At 41.6% G+C, this 18,887-nt stretch overlaps 1 protein-coding gene across 1 annotated transcript in view; it reads left to right on the forward strand.

Annotated features, from left to right (window-relative positions):
• sptbn1 (spectrin, beta, non-erythrocytic 1) overlaps positions 1-18,548 on the forward strand; it is a 91,375-nt gene extending 72,827 nt beyond the window's left edge. Inside the window, exons 23-36 of the mRNA XM_042301522.1 lie at positions 683-961; positions 1,100-1,230; positions 1,589-1,793; positions 2,183-2,557; positions 4,594-4,838; positions 4,989-5,127; positions 5,717-5,801; positions 10,308-10,504; positions 11,066-11,166; positions 13,722-13,776; positions 15,931-16,145; positions 16,307-16,480; positions 16,724-16,766; positions 17,147-18,548. Of these exons, the coding sequence (XP_042157456.1) occupies positions 683-961; positions 1,100-1,230; positions 1,589-1,793; positions 2,183-2,557; positions 4,594-4,838; positions 4,989-5,127; positions 5,717-5,801; positions 10,308-10,504; positions 11,066-11,166; positions 13,722-13,776; positions 15,931-16,145; positions 16,307-16,480; positions 16,724-16,766; positions 17,147-17,365 (2,463 nt within the window). The 3' untranslated portion in view covers positions 17,366-18,548. The remainder of the gene's footprint in view (positions 1-682; positions 962-1,099; positions 1,231-1,588; positions 1,794-2,182; positions 2,558-4,593; positions 4,839-4,988; positions 5,128-5,716; positions 5,802-10,307; positions 10,505-11,065; positions 11,167-13,721; positions 13,777-15,930; positions 16,146-16,306; positions 16,481-16,723; positions 16,767-17,146) is intronic.
• Positions 18,549-18,887: the final 339 nt, after the last annotated feature.

Genomic DNA, 18,887 nt, shown 5'->3' on the forward strand with positions numbered 1-18,887 from the left:
AGTAGGCTACAAGTGAATGAACACAGACACATCGGGGACACAACTGCGGACTTCCCTCTTATCAAATTTCGAAGCGCATATTGAAAATGTCCACATTTAGCCTACTTTTCGTCAGCCAACAAGATGAGTAGACCTAACCAACAACAAAAGCACTAGCCTATGTCAATCTACTATCCCCCATAGTACAAAGGTTAACCTATTCTATTGGTCAACTTGTACTTCTGTGCAATAAATAAATGTTCCAAACATACTCTGGGACATTTGTGCGATGCGATAGATCCCAAGCTAATACAACCACTCGCATCAACACAACTTTTAAAAGCAATGAGGCTGATCGTTTAGGTGATAAGTTAAATGTATACATCTGTTATCCTATTCCTACCAAGTCATTTAAACAAATGTATTGAATGGTATCATACATAGCAAAGAGTATCACTCTCTTATTGAGTTTTAATTGAGATATAGACTACGACAGATTGGTGTCCTCTCCAAGGGATGTACACTACAGAAATAGGGCTCCTGACCGTTTAGGCAAGGCTTACTTACTTACTACTTACTTAATGAAGTGTATCTAAAGTATTGTACTCTTGGCTTTGTGTATCTAGTATTTTAATGTATTGCTGACATTACTTTTATTGCACATTTCCATGGAAATTAATTTTATACTGTATCCCCTTCTAAGACCTTGCAGAAGGAGATCCAGGGACACCAGCCCCGCTTCGATGACATTTTCGAGCGGAGCGAGAGCCTGCTGATGGAGGACAGCCTTGCCGTGGAGGCCATCCGCCAGCGCCTGGCCGACTTGCAACAGCTGTGGGGCCTGATGATTGAGGAGACGGAGAAGCGTCACGTCCGACTGGAGGAGGCCCACAATGCACAGAAGTACTACTTTGATGCTGCTGAGGCTGAGGCCTGGATGAGCGAGCAGGAGTTGTACATGATGTCTGAGGAGAAGGCCAAGGTACTAGGGTGTTATTGTGTTATTTTGTGTGTGTGTGTCTGTGTGTGTGTGTGTGTGTGTGTGTGTGTGCCCTGTACTGATATTTCTTCTAACATAGAATTCACAAAAGTGCTAAAAACAAGTGTATTTCCCTCTTAGGATGAGCAGAGTTCCGTAGCCATGCTGAAGAAGCACCAGATTGTGGAGCAGTCGGTGGAGGACTACGCTGAGACAGTACATCAGCTCTCCAAGACCAGCAGAGGCCTGACAGCTGCAGGACATCCAGAGAGGTCAGTGAGAGAGCCTAGAGTGAAGCCATTGAAATAGAACGTAACTTAATATTGCCGCCCGTCAAGGAAGGTTGACCTGAATATGAATGTCCGATCTAGAAAAAGTATTTTGCATGAGTGGAGCATTCAGTAGACCAGAGTGTGGTGTGTATGCATTTTTGTTGTTTCAGCTTAAGCCTAACAGACCTGATTTCACTAACGAAAGCCTTGATTTCAGACCATGACTAGTGTATTAGTTTGATCATGGGTGTTAGTGTTGGAACAAGAATGTTTTTTTTTGCAAAAAAACTAAAAAAGATTACTCTTGTTAACCCCATCCACTGAACATTGAACTCTTGATTTCTGTTTGTGTGGGCAGTGAGAGGATAGGCATGCGTCAGTCTCAGGTGGACAAGCTCTATGCCGGCATGAAGGACCTGTCTGAGGAGAGGCGGGGCAAACTGGATGAGCGGTTCCGCCTGTTCCAGCTCAATCGCGAGGTTGACGACTTGGAGCAGTGGATTGCCGAGCGGGAGGTGGTGGCCGGATCTCATGAGCTGGGACAGGACTATGAGCATGTCACCGTAAGCAATGCCACCTGACTTCAAACCCTACCCTCTCATTCCTGGTGCTGTCAGGGAGGAAAAACATAGTCCGCATTCCAGACCATCTGCAAAGGAACCACATTCCAAAAATGTACCAATAACTGAATGACACATCACCTAAATTGTAGTTGGGCATCATATCTAAATATATCATATTGATATAGTTGACATGTTTAACATTTTTCAGGTGTTGTGTGCTTTGGTGTGTGACTGCTTTGCAAACGGTCTGTAACGTGGCCATAGACTGATTTCAGTACTGCCCATTTGATACCACCATTACCTTTTAGTAGGTAAGACAGGGCAGTACAATATATATTTGTGTTAAAGGTCCTCATTCTCCCCCTCTCCATCCATCTATCCATCCACAGATGCTCCAGGAGCGCTTCCGGGAGTTTGCGCGCGACACAGGCAATATCGGCCAGGAGCGTGTGGATGCCGTCAACCGCCTGGCAGATGAGCTGATAAATGCGGGCCACGCAGATGCCGCCACGGTGGCCGAGTGGAAAGATGGACTCAACGAGGCCTGGGCTGACCTGCTGGAACTTATCGACACGCGCACGCAGATCCTGGCCGCCTCCTACGAGCTGCACAAGTTCTACCATGACGCCAAGGAGATCCTGAGCCGCATCCTGGACAAACACAAGAAACTTCCAGAGGAGGTGGGACGTGACCAGAACACAGTGGAGACACTGCAGAGGATGCACACCACCTTCGAGCATGACATCCAGGCCCTGGGAACACAGGTTGATGCATAGCTAATATCTCCCTGTAGCTCACTGCACCAGATCACTGCACTGAAATCTCATGTTATTATTAGTGGTGGGCACCAATATCGATAATGCAATATGATATTGATAACTTACACTATTACGTAAAAGAGGACACATGACTGTTCTTGCAGACACAAAACACTCTCACAGGCTCTCAACTTAGCATACAGTGCTTTTGGAAAGTATTCAGACTTTTTCCACGTTTTGCTACGTTACAGCCGTATTCTAAAATGGATTCAATAGTTTTTTTTCGCCTCATCAATCTACTCACAATACCCCACAATGACAAAGCAAAAACAGGTTTTTAGAAAATGGAAATATGACCCTCTACTCAGTACTTTGTTGAAGCACCTTTGGCATCGATTACAGCCTCGAGTCTTCTTGGGTATGACGCTACAAGCATGGCACACCTGTATTTGGGGAGTTTCTCCCATTCTTCTCTGCAGATCCTCTCAAGCTCTGTCAGGTTGCATGGGGAGCGTCACTGCACAGCTATTTTCAGGTCTCTCCAGAGATGTTTAGATAAGTCCGCGCTCTGGCTGGGCCACTCAAGAACATTCAGAGACTTGTCCCGAAGTGACTCCTGCATTGTCTTGGCTGTGTGCTTAGGCTCGTTGTCCTGTTGGAAGGTGAACCTGCGCCCCAGTCTGTGGTCCTGAGTGCTCTGGAGCAGGTTTTCATCAAGGATTTCTGTACTTTGCTCCGTTCATCGATCCCTTGATCCCGAATGGTCTCCCAGTCCCTGCCACTGAAAAACATCCCCACAGCATGATGCTGCCACCACCATGCTTCACCATAGGGATGGTGGCAGGTTTCCTCCAGAAGTGATGCTTGGCATTCAGGCCATAGAGTTCAATCTTGGTTTCATCAGAGTCTTTAGGTGCCTTTTGGAAAACTCCAAGCGGGCTGTCATGTGCCTTTTACTGTGGAGTGGCTTCCGTCTGGCCACTCTACAATAAAGGTTTGATTGGGGGAGTGCTGCAGAGATGGTTGTCCTTCTGGAAGGTTCTCCCATCTGCACATAGGAACTCTGTGACCATCGGGTTCTTGGTCACCTCCCTGACCAAGTTCCTTCTCCCCCGATTGCTCAGTTTGGCCGGGCGGCCAACTCTAGGAAGAGTCTTGGTGGTTCTAAACGCCTTCCATTTAAGAATGATGAAGGCCACTGTGTTCTTGGGGACCTTCAATGCTACAGACATTTTTTGGTACCCTTCCCCAGATCTGTGCCTCGACACAATCCTGTCTCGGAGCTCTACACACAATTATTTTACGGACAAATCTCATGGCTTGGTTGTTGCTCTGACATGCACTGTCAAATGTGGAACCTTATATAGACAGTTGTGTGCCTTTCCAAATCATGTTCAATCAATTGAATTTACCACAGGTGTACTCCAATCCAGTTGATCATTGGAAACACGGTGCACCTGAGCTCAATTTTGAGTCTCATAGCAAAGGGTCTGAATACTTATGTAGATAAAGTATTTCAGTTTTTTGTTTTTAATAAGTTTGCAAAAAAATAAAAAAATCTGTTTTTTCTTCGTCATTATGGGGTATTGTGTGTCGACTGATGAGGAAAATGTTTTATTGAATAAATGTTAGAATAAGGCTGTAACGTAATGAAATGTGGAAAAAGTCAAGGGGTCTGAATACTTTCCGAATTAGCTGTAATTAACTGCCTGCTGATGGGTCACCAACTGGCTTCCCATTGTATTCAAACTGGCCCCCAGATGGCAAGCCCAATAGGCAATCAGCAAGCAGTTGTCTGAGCTTCACAAAGCAATGGAAATGAACAGAATATGAAACAATCACACAGTTGCAATGTTATTCAGAATCCTGTCTCTGAATTTTTTGCCACTATAAATATAGATTTTCCATATCGGTTCACATTGCTAGTAATTATTAACCTGTTAATTACACGTAGCCTGTAATTTCATGTAGATACCAGGCACTAGAAGGTAGTGTAATTACAGAATAAAATGCATTAAAGGGACTTGTGCTTGGACCTTCAGGTGAGGCAGCTGCAGGAGGATGCCGTCCGCCTCCAGTCGGCCTATGCCGGTGACAAGGCAGACGACATCCAGCGGAGGGAGAGCGAGGTGCTGGAGGCCTGGAATACCCTGCTGGAGGCCTGTGATGGCCGCAGGGTCCACCTCCTGGACACGGGCGACAAATTCCGCTTCTTCAGCATGGTGCGCGACCTCATGCTGTGGATGGAGGACGTCATCCGTCTCATCGAAGCCCAGGAGAATCCAAGGTAAATTACTCTTGTACTTAGTTAGGTTGGGGTCAGTTCCATTTCAATTCAATAAACTGAAATTCCTATTCCAATCTTAGGTTCGTATACTAATATCCTGATGTGTGTGTGTGTGTGCGCCTGCGTGCATGTTTTCCTTTCTCTGCACAGGGACGTGTCCTCAGTGGAGTTGTTGATGAACAACCACCAGGGTATCAAGGCTGAGATCGACGCCCGCAATGACAGCTTCACCGCCTGCATTGAGTTGGGCAAGTCTCTGCTAGCCAGAAAGCACTATGCATCAGAGGAGGTAAGTTCCATAGCCAAACCAATGCTATGCTACTGCAGGTCAGCCCATGAGCCATTTGCGGACCACTGCTCTTTCTCAATTGAAATGTGTCCTGGTCTCCTTTCTTTCTTTTCACTGGTCTGAATGACCTGACCAGGTGAAAGCCACCCTAATGATGAGCTTTCACCATTTTGTTTTGCCAGCACTTAAATTGCCCATTTGGGGAAATTATTTTGACAGCCCTATGTTACTGGGTCATTCCACCAATTTGGTGCATTTAAAGATGTGAAAATAATCTTTTGATTTCACCTGGAGAAATGTTGGGGTGAAGTGGGTTAAACTCTTCCTAGAAGTCACAGAGGGTGCACAGATGGATGAAAAAATTCTGAATCTTCTTTATTCACATAAAAAAAATATTTATTAAAGGGCACTTCAGGCTTTTATAATTCAATATTGGTGCATCATTTCTACTTAAAATATTAAAGGCACTAATTTCGTGGAATGACCATACTGCATTGTAGCCTCTTCAGGTTTTAGTGTATTGCATTGTTTGTATGTGATGATACCCCATGCTAAAATATAAGTATTCACTGCTATGTCCTCTGTTTAGATCAAAGATAAGTTACTACAGCTGATGGACAAGAGGAAAGACATGATTGACAAGTGGGAGGACCGACGGGAGTGGTTAAGACTGAGTAAGGGTTTTTGTTCATACTTTCACACATGCTATTGGATGGAATCTTGTCACTAGTTGGGTATATCCAGTCCCATTGGGCACAAACTGGTTCAATCAACGTTGTTTCAACGTAATTGGTCAATGTATTGTGACACGCAATTCATTATATGTATTAACCCTAGATGACTGACAGGGCACTGTTTTGAAGCCCCCGAGCAGCCATCTTGGAACTCTTCCTTTTTTTGGAAGCTATAGAAATCCATTTTTGTATGTCTACATTGATTTTTGACAAGTATATTATAATACAGACACCTTTAATGCTTACTTTAAAAAAGTATTTTGTGAACTGAACACGAAAAAAATATATATTTATATAAAAAATACATAAACATATTCCTTAACATTTTTGGTGGAGAGGACTAATGGTACTGTCGCCACAACAAAGTCATACTTAAATACATGTAAATGTGTCCATTTTATTGAAATAATGTAGACTTAAATTCATTCCTATGGAGGCCGACGGCTTCAAAGCCTCACATTGACCTTTTACATAGAATCACCATTCCAGGGTTTACACACATCATTGCATGAAATCTATGTGTAAAATACATTGGATTTGCAGTATCCAATCTGTAGATAATAACCAAGTAGATCTTCAAATGTTGAAACAGTGTATTTGATTACATTGACAACCAAACACAATTCAACATACGTTTTGTAATACAGTAATTACCCTAAAGTGAAGGATATCTTACAAACTAATTTAACAGTATTTATTCATTCAACCTTAATGAGTAAAACATCCATGGCTACGTTTTGGGGTTACTGTAACTATAAATGTTTTCTTATGTTTTTATTTTTATTTAACTAGGCAAACCAGTTAAGAACAAATTCTTATTTACAGTGAGGGCCTATACCGGCCAAACCCAGACGACGCTGGGCCAATTGTGCGCCACCCTATGGATCACGGCTGATTGTGATACAGCATGGATTCGAACCAGGGTGTCTGTAGTGACGCCTCTAGCACTGAGATGCAGTGCCTTAGACCGCTGTGCCACTCGGGAGCCCCTAATCATAGAAAGCACTGTAAATTGATCACTTGCACAATGTACTTTTATCAGGTTCTCAAATGCAATTTCGGTACCGGTACCCCCGGCATATAGCCTCGTTATTGTCATTTAATTGTGTTTCTTTTTACATTAGTTTATTTGGTAAATATTTTCTTAACTCTTCTTGAACTGCACTGTTGGTTATAAGTGCTTGTAAGTAAGCATTTCAAGGTAAGGTCTACACTTGTTGTATTCAGAGCTTGTGACAAAAGTTTAATTTGATTTGAGTTCCGGTAATTTTGTTGTGCTATTATGTGAAGCACAGTGATCACACATTTAGTCGTACATAAACTAAATATCTGAAATATCTAAATATCTCATTGGAACTTCATTGCGCTTATAAACGGTTGAAAACACAGTGATAACCTATCTAGGTGACAATGAAACCAAAAGTCAGAAATTGTTTTTCCATTGGAATTTGGTTGTGCTTTTAGATGGTTGAAAGCATAGTGATAAGATAACACATTGAGAATTCAACAAACTTATGACTTTCTTTCTGAGTGGGTGAATGTAGGTTGTAATCTAATTGATCAACGTCTCAACCAAATATTACCCAATTGTCCACGTTGAAATGACTTGGTGTGCCCGGTGCAGTACTGTCTGTAGTATTTAGAATATGATTTTTGACAGATCCATTGCACTAACATTGTGAACAATCTTTCGTTGTCCCTCTGGAAGACTGTTTCATTATGTTACTATGCATACCTTGGAATGTGATGATGAGAAACTGTCCCTGAAGTGTTGGCCATGTGTAGAGCTGGGTTGTGTTCATTAGGCATCAAACAGAAGAGAAAAGACCTGGACCAATCAGAAAAGCTCAATTGAATTTTCAGTTGAACATTTCTTTTACAAGTTTTTACCTTTACGTGCCCTAATGAAGACAACCTTGGTGTGCTTATGTGTACTTTGATCAATCTGGCCTCCCTCTATTTGCCCCATGTCCTCTGCCAGACTGGTCTCATAGACTAGACATAACATAGTAAACATAAATCCGTGACACTCAAATTAGTATGATATGGTACGCTTGGTATGGTTACATACGATATAAGGTTACGTAAGACAAAAATGAAAGGAGTGTGGTTGGTCAAGGTGGATGTGTAGGCATATAACGCAAATGTCTAGCAACGGTTGTGTGTTCGAATTTCATCACAAACAACTTTAGCGTTTTAGCCAATTAGCAACTTTGCAACTTCTTACTAATTTTTAGCTAACCCTTTCCCTAATCCTAACCCTTTTAGATAACCCTAACCTTAACCCTTTAAATCTTAACCTTATTCCTAACTTATCCCCTAACCCTAACCCCTAGTGCTAGCTAACGTTAGTGTTTGCCACCTACCTAATATTAGCCACAACAAATTAGAATTCTTAACATATACAGTGCATTCGGAAAGTATTCAGACCCAGTGACTTTTTCCACATTTTGTTACTTTACAGCCTTATTCTAAAATTGATTGAATTGTTTTTTCCCCCACATCAATCTACAAACAATACCACATAATGACAAAGCAAAAACATTTTTTTTTTTAAATTTGAATTAATAAAAAAAAGAAGGAAAAATCACATTTCCATAAGTAGTCAGACCCTTTACTAAGTACTTTGTTAAAGCACCTTTGGCATCAATTACAGCCTCGGGTCTTCTTGGGTATGACGCTGCAAGCTTGGCACAGCTGTATTTGGGGAGTTCTTCTCTCCAGATCCTCTCAAGCTCTGTCAGGTTGGATGGGGAGCGACGCTGGACAGCTATTTTCAGGTCTCTCCAGCGATGTTTGATCGGGTTCAAGTCCGTGCTTTGGCTGGGACACTCGAGGACATTCAGAGACTTGTCCCAAAACCACTCCTGTATTGTCTTGGCTGTGTGCTTAGGGTCGTTGTCCTGTTGGAAGGGGAACCTGCGCCCCAGTCTGAGCGCTCTGGAGCAGGTTTTCATCAAGGATCTTTCCCTCAACCCTGACTAATCTCCCTCCCTGCTGCTGAAAAACATCCCCACAGCATGATCCTGCCACCACCATGCTTCACTGTAGGGATGGTGTCAGGTGATGGTGATGGTCAGATGGTGTCCAGACGTGATGCTTGGCATTCAGGCCAAAGATTTCAATCTTGGTTTCATCAGACAAGAGAATCTTGTTTCTCATGGTCTGATAGTCCTTTAGGTGCCTTTTGGCAAACTCAAAGCAGGCTGTCATGTGCCTTTTACTGAGGGGTGGCTTCCATCTGGCCACTCTACCATAAAGGCCTCGATTGGTGGAGTGCTGCAGAGATGGTTGTCCTTCTGTAAGGTTCTCCCATCTCAACAGAGGAACTCTAGAGCTCGGGTTCTTGGTCACCTCCCTGACCAAGGCCCTTCTCTCCTGATTGCTCAGTTTGGCCAGGCAGCCAGTTCTAGGAAGAGTCTCGGTGGTTCCAAATTTCTTCCATTTAAGAATGATGGAGGCCACTGTGGGGACCTTGAGTGCTGCACAATGTATTTGGCACCCATCCCCAGATCTGTGCCTCGACAGAATCCTGTCTCAGAGCTCTAAGGACAATTCTTTCAACTTCATAGCTTGGTTTTTAATCTGACACGCACTGTCAACTGTAGGACGATATATAGACAAGTGTGTGTCTTTCCAAATCATGTCCAATCAATTTAATTTATCACAGGTGGACTCCAATGAAGTTGTAGAAACATTTCAAGTGTGATCTATGGAAACAGGATGCACCTGAGCTCAATTTCAAGTCTCATAGCAAATGGTCTGAATACTTATGTAAATAATGTATTTCTGTTTTTTATTTTTAATATATTTGCAAAAAAATTCTAAAAACCGGTTTTCGCTTTGTCATTATGGGGTATTGTGTGTAGATTGATGAGGGAAAAAAGTTATTTCATACATTTTAGAATAAAGGCTGTAACGTAACAAAATGTGGAAAAAGTAATGGGTTCTGATTACTTTCCGAATGTACTGTATATGTTTAGCAAATTCGTAACATATTGTACGTTTTGCAAAATCGTAACGTCCTGTAACAATTGCAATTCATAACATATTGTGTGTTTTCCTAATTCAGAATATATTGTATGAATTTCAATTCGGAACATATCATACAAAATTGTAATTTGTTTACGAAATGGATGATGGATATGGACATATTAATGTATACCATATCATACTAAATGGAGGGTCTCGGATTTACGTACAGAATAATATGAAATGCTCTGAGACCACATTCACTCTGCTGATAACTAATGCATGTGGGCTAAAGTGGACAGTGAGTGTTTCTGTTTGTGGAGGGGGGATATTAGTCATGAATGCTCAGGTTACCCATTCCCACATGCCAGAGGCATAAGTTAGCTACAACATTGGAATGAAACAATTGCAGTTGGGCCTTCTCTCTTCCAGTTTTCCCTGCTGACTTTCTTCTCTTTGTTCTGCATGGTCTAGTTTTGGAAGTTCACCAGTTTGGGAGGGATGCAGGGGTGGCAGAGGCGTGGCTGCTGGGACAGGAACCATACCTATTCGGCCGGGAGTTGGGGCAGAGCGTGGACGAGGTGGAGAAACTGATCAAGAGGCACGAGGCATTCGAGAAGTCGGCCGCCACTTGGGAGGAGCGCTTCTCAGCACTGGAGAGGTTGACTACGGTGAGTGTTTTGGCGGGTTGCAATGTTCCTGTCACATGTGTCACAAATCTTTAGGTTAAACGATTCTTACTGAGAGACATTAGTCTTACTCATAGACAGTTACATTTTCAGTCCTATTCCAGTGAGTATTTGTAATGTTCATAAGGTTTCAAGAAGAAAGCTGTTCACTAAACAATGGTATCTTCTCCTCGTCAATTATTTAAGTTCACGTACTAACATTGACACCTAGTGCTAACTGCATGTTAACTGCATGTCAGTACAGTATTTACCCAGCATTTAATGAAAAATGATGGAGTAATAATCTGGTGCTTTCAAAGAATACAACATAATTGGTAATAATTGTTACAAAGATTTGCATGTTGCCATGAATCCCAAAGAAACTACAATGTAATCATTAGTTAATTAAATTAGCTGCCAATTTTCACGTCTTTCAGTCCCAGGTAAATAGCAAACGTTAGAATTGAAGTGTGACCCATCACTTTTGAAGGCATTGCCAGATTAATTTACTCAGATTAAGGTGGTAAAATGTGACTGAGGTACCGTTGTGTCTTGTTCTTCCAGTTGGAGTTATTGGAAGTGAGAAGACAGCAAGAGGAAGAAGAAAGAATGCGAAAACCCCCTTCGCCAGAGCCTTTACCGGAGCAAGACACACCACTGCAGAGGTAAGTGTAGCAGTTAGTGCTGTTGCGGTGACCATATTCCCACCACACTGGCGGTCATGATTGCAGTCAAATTCCACGTGAATGTTTAGTCACGGTAATTAGGCTTCTCCAAGCTCTGATGCTGCTTATGGTCATTAGTAGCCTACTTGCTAACTGCCTGTTACTCATCACTCTATTGTCCATATAAGCACTCTGACATTAATGCAAATGTCTTCAAAAATCTAATCAAACACTCCATGAGACCTCATGAGCTCATGTTGAGCAACATTTTTATAGGCTATGCAGTTGCGTGAGAAAACAGAGTGATGGCCTCTACTAAAAAGAGCAGGATCCCATCAGCTTTGTAAAGGCTAGTTCTACTATATTTAATTCTCAACATTCTAATATTAATCACATTGTTTATCTCTACAACAGGAGTGTAGTCTACCTGACTGGCATGAAAATGAACCACGGGAAACGCATCCTCCATTCACTATTTAAGTGCATAGATTACATGTATCTTTTCCCACTGCCCCTGTTTCGAGACCGGTCCATGATAATGGTCAATTCTAAATAAAAACACATTTCACACATATATTATGTAGTATATGTAAAGACAAGATTAAATCAATAATAGTCTGATGGGTGACAATATTAGCCTATCACTTGTGAATGATGCCCAGCATAAGACACTGCCTTTTCTTTCTAATCATAGTAACACACCTCATGTAGCCTAGCACATAGGCCTATATGTTTTGATAAGGTTTGTATCACAATTAAAGTGGCCAAATAACTTCTTAAAATTAATTAAATTAATCCGCTTTACAAGGGGTTTTGAGCCTAACTGGCATACATTAACAGCGCATGAGTTGCACGTTTGGGAAAGATAATTTCACCATAAAAATGCACATTTAATAATTAGCATTTTTTTTATCATGGTGTTTTCCGCTAATGGAACAATTTTATAGCCTACTGCCATGTGCACATTTCTGCGCTCATAATGTGAAGAAATAGCCTAATAGTTTATCAACATTTTAAGCTAAATGTTCTGATCTGTTGCGTCAGCCAAATTGCGGGGGAAAAAATCTAAACATATAGCCCAACGTTTGTAGAACAACTAAAGTTACATGAATAACTCTAAATTAAGCATATAGGAGTACATATTTGTTTGTTAACCGCTTAACACAGAATAGCCTCGTGTGCACTCCCTCAAATCGTTTGGAGAAAATATTTATAATTTATTCAGCTTTGTTCTATTGTATTCTTCATACTATAAAATAATGTCAGCAAATTCTAAGAAAATCTTGTCTGCTAAATTAACTAGTGTTATCACGTTTTAAGGTATGACTGGAGACAGTGTTGAAGAAACAAAAGAAACAAAACTTTAAACAGGGGCATGCAAACGACAGGTCAATGCAGGCAGGGGTCAATAATCCAGAGAGGGTGTAAGGCACCGGAACAGCAGGCGGGCTCAGGGTCAGGTCAGGCAGAGGTCGGTAAACCAGAGTAGTTGGGCAAAGGTACAGGACGACAGGCAGGCTCAGGGTCAGGGCAGGCAGAATGTTCAGAACCGGGAAACTAGAAAACAGGCGCAAGGAACAGGCGTGAGCAGGGAAACAAAACGCTGGTAGGTCCTATGGACAAAGCAAACTGGCAAAAGACAAACAGAGAACACAGGTATAAATACACAGGGGATAATGGGGAAGTTGGATAACACCGGGAGGGGGATGGAGACAAGCACAAAGACAGGTGAAACAGATCAGGGCGTGACAAGTGTAGCCCACAGCCATTTGGCATTGCCAGATCAGGACCTAACATAACGACATATCAGTGTATGCTATTCTGTTCTTCTGAAATAGACTAATGTTTCTTCATATCATGCTTCATATCATGCTTCTGTCCAAAATAAATCATGGATTTAGTGTGAAGGTGTACGCTATATTACATGGATTTATTATACTTTTTCAAATGAAGATGTTCCAAAGATCATCAGTGGCTTGCATCAGTGGCTTGTAGGCTATGTGTGAAAGCCAGGAGATGCCAAATGTGTTAATGTTAATTAACGGTAAATTACCGTGAGACCGACAGTTATTTGCTTGACTATCACCGGCTGACAAAATGTTGTGACCGCCACAGCCCTAGTAGTGGTGTTGGTAAAGAAACAGACAAGGGTGTGTTTCCCAAAGCCATCGTAGCTAATGTAGTATGTTACTTATCTCAAAGACACAGAGTCATTCCAATTGTAGAATATCAAAGTGCTTCCTTTTACATATTTCAGTGTTTCCCAAACTCTGTCCTGGGGAACCCAAGGGGTGCAAGTTTTGTTTTGTTCCCTAGCGCTACACAGTTGATTTTGAAATAATCAACTCATCATTAAGCTTAGATTATTTGATTCAGCTGTGTAGTGCTAGGGCGAAGAACCAACATATGCACCCAGCAAACAATTGTGACTCTTTCAAGTAAATCAAGTTAGCTATGAAAATCACCACAGGTTGTTGTTAGTTAACTCATGGACACTTACTCACCTTCACTGACTCGCTCCCTGATTATCCCTTTCTACTGTATATTCTCCACAGTGGAGTAGAGAACGGACTGCAGAATGGACTGCCCTCAGACCAGGATTCCCCACAGGTAAGTTACTGTTCCAAAATTTACCACCAAAACTATGCCAGCTTTTAGGGTCAAAAGACTGACTAGGGCCTAACTTCTCAGAGCTTTACATTGTTCAATCTCACCTAAGGTGCATTGTTTGCATCTGAGGCGTTTCCCAGAAAACATAATTGCATTAAAGCTGAAGAATGAAATATGAATATATTTAAATATTTTATATGTAAAATATAAATGTAATTATTTTGGTGTGAAGGCCCATCCATGCCCCTTAAAATGAATTGTTTTATTTTTTATTTAACCCTTATATTACCAGGTAAGTCGACTGAGAAGACATTCTCATTTTGTCCAGGTGGGAAAGGGCTGGGGCGGTATGCATATTAGAGTGGATCTAGGGTTTCTGGGATAATGCTGTTGATGTGAGCTATGACCAGCCTTTCAAAGCACTTCATGGATACAGACGTGAGTACTACGGGTTGGTAGTCATTTAGGCAGGTTACCTTAGTGTTCATGGCACAGGCACTATGGTGATCTGCTTAAAACAGGTTGGTTTTACAGACTCGGACAGGGAGAGGTTGAAAATGTCAGTGAAGACACTCGCCAGTTTGTCAGCGCATGCTCACAGTACACGTCCTGGTAATCCATCTGGCGTGATTACACAGTCGTCCAGAAAAGCTGATGCTCTCATGCCATTTTCAGTGTTACTTGCCTCGAAGTGTTACTTGCATGGAAGTTATTTAGCTCGTCTGGTAGGCTCGTGTCACTGGGCAACTCTCGGCTGTGCTTCCCTTTGTAGTCTGTAATAGTTTGCAAGCCCTGTCACATCCGACGAGCGTCGGAGCCGGTGTAATACGATTCGATCTTAGACCTGCGTTGACGCTTTGCCTGTTTGATGGTTCGTTGGAGGGCATAGCGGGATTTCTTATAAGCTTTCGGGTTAGAGTCCAGCTCCATGAAAGCGGCAGCTCTAGCCTTTAGCTCATTGCGGTGGTTGCCTGTAATGTTATAGGGATTAAATTGAGCCGGGTCCTGCCAGGTCTGAGACCCGGCACCTATGATCCAAATGAGAGCCAGGCGGAGCTGAGACACGGTACCTTTTGCTATTTGAATTATGTATTGAAAAATGTGTTATCCACATTTAATTTTCCACAGCCAACAACACGAGTAAGCAACAGCAAAATCAGACAACACCAATTGTTCAGCCTGTTGGTCACATTTTATGTAAGAATTTAATATTCCTCTCGAGGCGCATTCAAATTGTGAGTGCAACACAGGGAGAGAAATATGCATGCCCTGTCATTGTAGCCTACAACATTCTAAATCCTGTCGTGGGAAAACACACCTTTTAAAGCAGTTTTGATGGCCGCTGTTTAAAGAGGAGGATCACTGCGCTTTCTAGTGTTACTAGGCTACACTTACTTCTCACATCCAAGAAATTTGTCAAATGTACCATTTCACAACGGGAGTTTTTAGCAGCGGCATGGTTTATGGAGCATTAGCAGGCTGCAATTGTGTTGAATGCAAAAGTCAGGTCAGGTGTAACTGGTAGGCAAACAGTATATTCACAGTAGGCTACATGAGCCTTGGTTGGCTGAGTGCCAGTGGAACGTTTTTTTGGGACATTCAAGTCATCAATATGTTGCTGTAACTAGCAACAAGATAGCCGAATGTTTTGACTTTATATTTTGTGACCTAGCTAATGATTAGCCCAGTGGGGTAATTGGAAACGTGCAACATTTCAGCTTATTTATTTACAGCCACTATGTTGCATCAGGTGGGCTACATCAGTTGATAATGCCTATTGCTAAATAGCACACCTGCCTGATAATATGGACCAATATGTTATATTGGGCTCATTTCAGGAGGGGGAAATTATAGTTTAGATGTTAGCATCATTCGAGTCTGCTCTAATGACTTACATGGCTTATTATGTTTCTCTGTTCACAGCCGACGAGTAGTCCATGCGCACAGGCTCGTTTTGTGTAGACATAAGCGCCTGGCTCAGCTTGTTCCAACACTCCAACAGGTCTTGGGCTCAATCACAGCCCGAGGCAACAAAAGGCCTACTCAGTCAAGATTCTTTGTCCAAATACAATTCAGAAACCAAAATGAGCTATTAGCGTTGCATACTCTAGTTTTCAGGCATAATTGGGGCCTCTCTTTCTCTCTCTCTCTCAGAATGGTGTGGACAGAGTTGAGATCATGAATGGAGTGGCGGAGCAGAACTCAAAGGACCCCAGCCCCATTCCCTCACCCACAGCCAGCCGGCGGGGCAAGGGCAGCCTGTCCTCCACATTGCCGACCCAGAACCAGGATTTGCCTGCAGCTCAGCTGGAGGGCTTCCTGCATCGCAAGCATGAGTGGGAGGGTCACAACAAGAAGGCCTCAAGCAGGTATGGTGAACTGGATCAAAAGAGAAAATCCAAATAGCATTGTTTGGGAGAAGTAATTTAATAAGGTTTATTTTTTACATAAAATATATTATTTTAAGGGAGTTCACTTGTTATCCAGTGCATCCCTGGCTTACAATGACTCATTGGGCTCTCTTTTTCAGATCCTGGCATAACGTGTACTGCGTTATCAACAATCAGGAAATGGGCTTCTACAAAGACAACAAGGCTGCTGGTCAAGGCATCCCCTACCACAATGCGATTCCGATCAGTCTAATGGGGGCTGTGTGTGATGTGGCCATGGATTACAAAAAAAAGAAACATGTCTTCAAACTCAGGTTAAACATGATAAAAATGAGAGTTCCTTCTAACGGAATCACCCCAGAAGTGGATTCTCTTAGATAGCACTTCATTACGCTATCTTCAGTCCAAATCTGATTTCTTAATGTTCTAGTTAATTTTGTTGACTGCCATTTCAGAAATATATATTTGTTTTGCAAATGTTGCTATCCGAATCTCTTTTGAATCTCAAATATATATGTTTAGAAAGTTACCAACATTTGTTATTTTTTTTATTTCAGAGTTACGGATGGAAATGAGTATCTCTTCCAAGCCAAAGAAGAAGTAAGTCTGTTTCCTTTGTTTAACATTTTGTGTCATCTGTTAAAGATTGTTTCAGTAGGCCAAAACAAAACAGTGGGTGTACTGTAAAGGCCCTGGTCTTGACTACAAAACCTAATTCCTGGGCTAGTTGTTAAACTGACCTCCACAACCCCTGCATGTACTTGTTCTTCTAGGGTGAGTTTCCCAAAAATTCCCAAGCTAATGTGTAACTTTTAATCTCATGACGACCCAGACTCGGTCCACTTGTAGAAAAAAAAGTACTTCTTTGGCAAATTTCATTCACTGATAAACATAGATCATTACAATTGCAATTCTCTTTTTGAGACAGAGATTTAGCTCAAAAGTGTTTAGGAAACTGACTTTTCAATGACCCCTTACAGGAGGAGATGAGCACATGGATCCAGGCCATTCTGAATGCGGGGACACCTGACAAGGTATCGATTACGCCCAGCAACCAGAGCACTCCGGCGTCAAGCCGAGCCCAGACCCTGCCCGCCACCGTCACCCTCACCAGCGAATCCAGCCCGGGCAAGCGGGAGAAAGACAAGGAGAAGGACAAGGAGAAGCGATTCAGCCTGTTCGGCAAGAAAAAACTATAAAGTTTCTCAGCAATGAAGACTTTCAGTTTTTTATTAGTGCAGTATTTTCTTTTCTTTACTTTAAATTGTTTTGTTGTCTGCCAAGCCACAATGATACTCCAGCTCAACTACACAACATGCTGTGCCTAATGATCCTTGATTTGGGTAAAACGATTGATGAGACTTCAAATACAAGTAAAATAAACATTTGTACTTTGTTAGTGTCAAGGTGTATGGGGCAGGTTTTATCATTAAATTTATTTGGTAATATCATGAGGACCATTTTTTTTTTAAAGTTAATTCTTTACTTGTAAAAATGTGTTTTGTGTGTTTTTGTGCTTTTTCCTTGTCATTGTGTTTTGTTAAAATAGGTCTGAGTATTTAAACGTTTCCTCAATTTTGTGAGGGTGTCTACAAGAGGCAGGCCTACATTCTCTTTTTGCTGTTGGAAAGGGAGACAACATTGCTTCAAAATAATTCAGTTTTGTGACTGCACATACACATATTGAATAAAAAATGTAATGCAACTTTTCAACATAATTTACTATGATTCCTACATGAGTTTAAATTGAAAACAAACAACCTCGAGAAAATATCAGGCTCCAAAAGGGCATAGTTAGCCAGTATTATCAGTAAGCGCATGCCTTTTTAGGTCAAGAAAAGCCTAATAATACACCTGTAATTGAAATGATTTCCTCATGGAATAATGTTTTATATATATATATGATGGACCAGTAATTCTTCTTACATGTTTTCCTTTGTTTCCTTTTGTCCCTCTTGAGTTGCATCATAATATATGTTTCCAAATAGTTATAGTTGGCTACAGATTATAAAATCAGTATGTTATAATAAACACTTTAAGCATTGATGTTAAATGGAAATGTGGAAATTCAGCATTTACTGCAAAAAAAGGTTGCTTGCTTGTTGCTCTAGCACTGCACATTATAATTTTGCTACGTTATCCTGCTAATTGATACATAGCGTGCATTTCTTTGTCACTGTATCTATTGTATTGAGAAAAAAAATCTTACTGCACAATCAGAAATTACGTAATAGGAATGAAATTCTTTGCAATGCCTGGGTCTTTGGGCATATATAGAACATTGACCTGGCTTTCTGATGTATGAAACTGTACCTGTAGTCTTTTTTTTCTCTCTCTCTCTCTCAAATATGTGCGATGTCATTAAAATGCTATTAAACATTATGGGTCTGTGTGTTATCTATGGTTTTGGAAAAGTGGAGCTCGTCTGCTTGAAAATGTTGAACCTTGCTGTAATCTAATGAGTACTTTAAGTCTACTCTGTCTGCTCTGTGCAATCGATGCAGCCCCTAGTCTATAACTTCAGCACAGAGCACCTTATACACTTGCATGTGCGGTCAGATTTTTGTTAACAGCCCGCAATTGCTAATAACCTATCTGCAACTGCCTTACTACTGTATATGTGATAAAGTGAAAATCTGAGGCCCTCACTGCACCCTAAACTGCAAATACAGAAAATGCGCTATTGACAGGGTGCAGGATATTTATTTTCCTGCCTACTTT

The sequence above is a fragment of the Oncorhynchus tshawytscha genome, linkage group LG02, assembly GCF_018296145.1.
Source record: "Oncorhynchus tshawytscha isolate Ot180627B linkage group LG02, Otsh_v2.0, whole genome shotgun sequence".
Taxonomy (NCBI): Eukaryota; Metazoa; Chordata; class Actinopteri; order Salmoniformes; family Salmonidae; genus Oncorhynchus; species Oncorhynchus tshawytscha.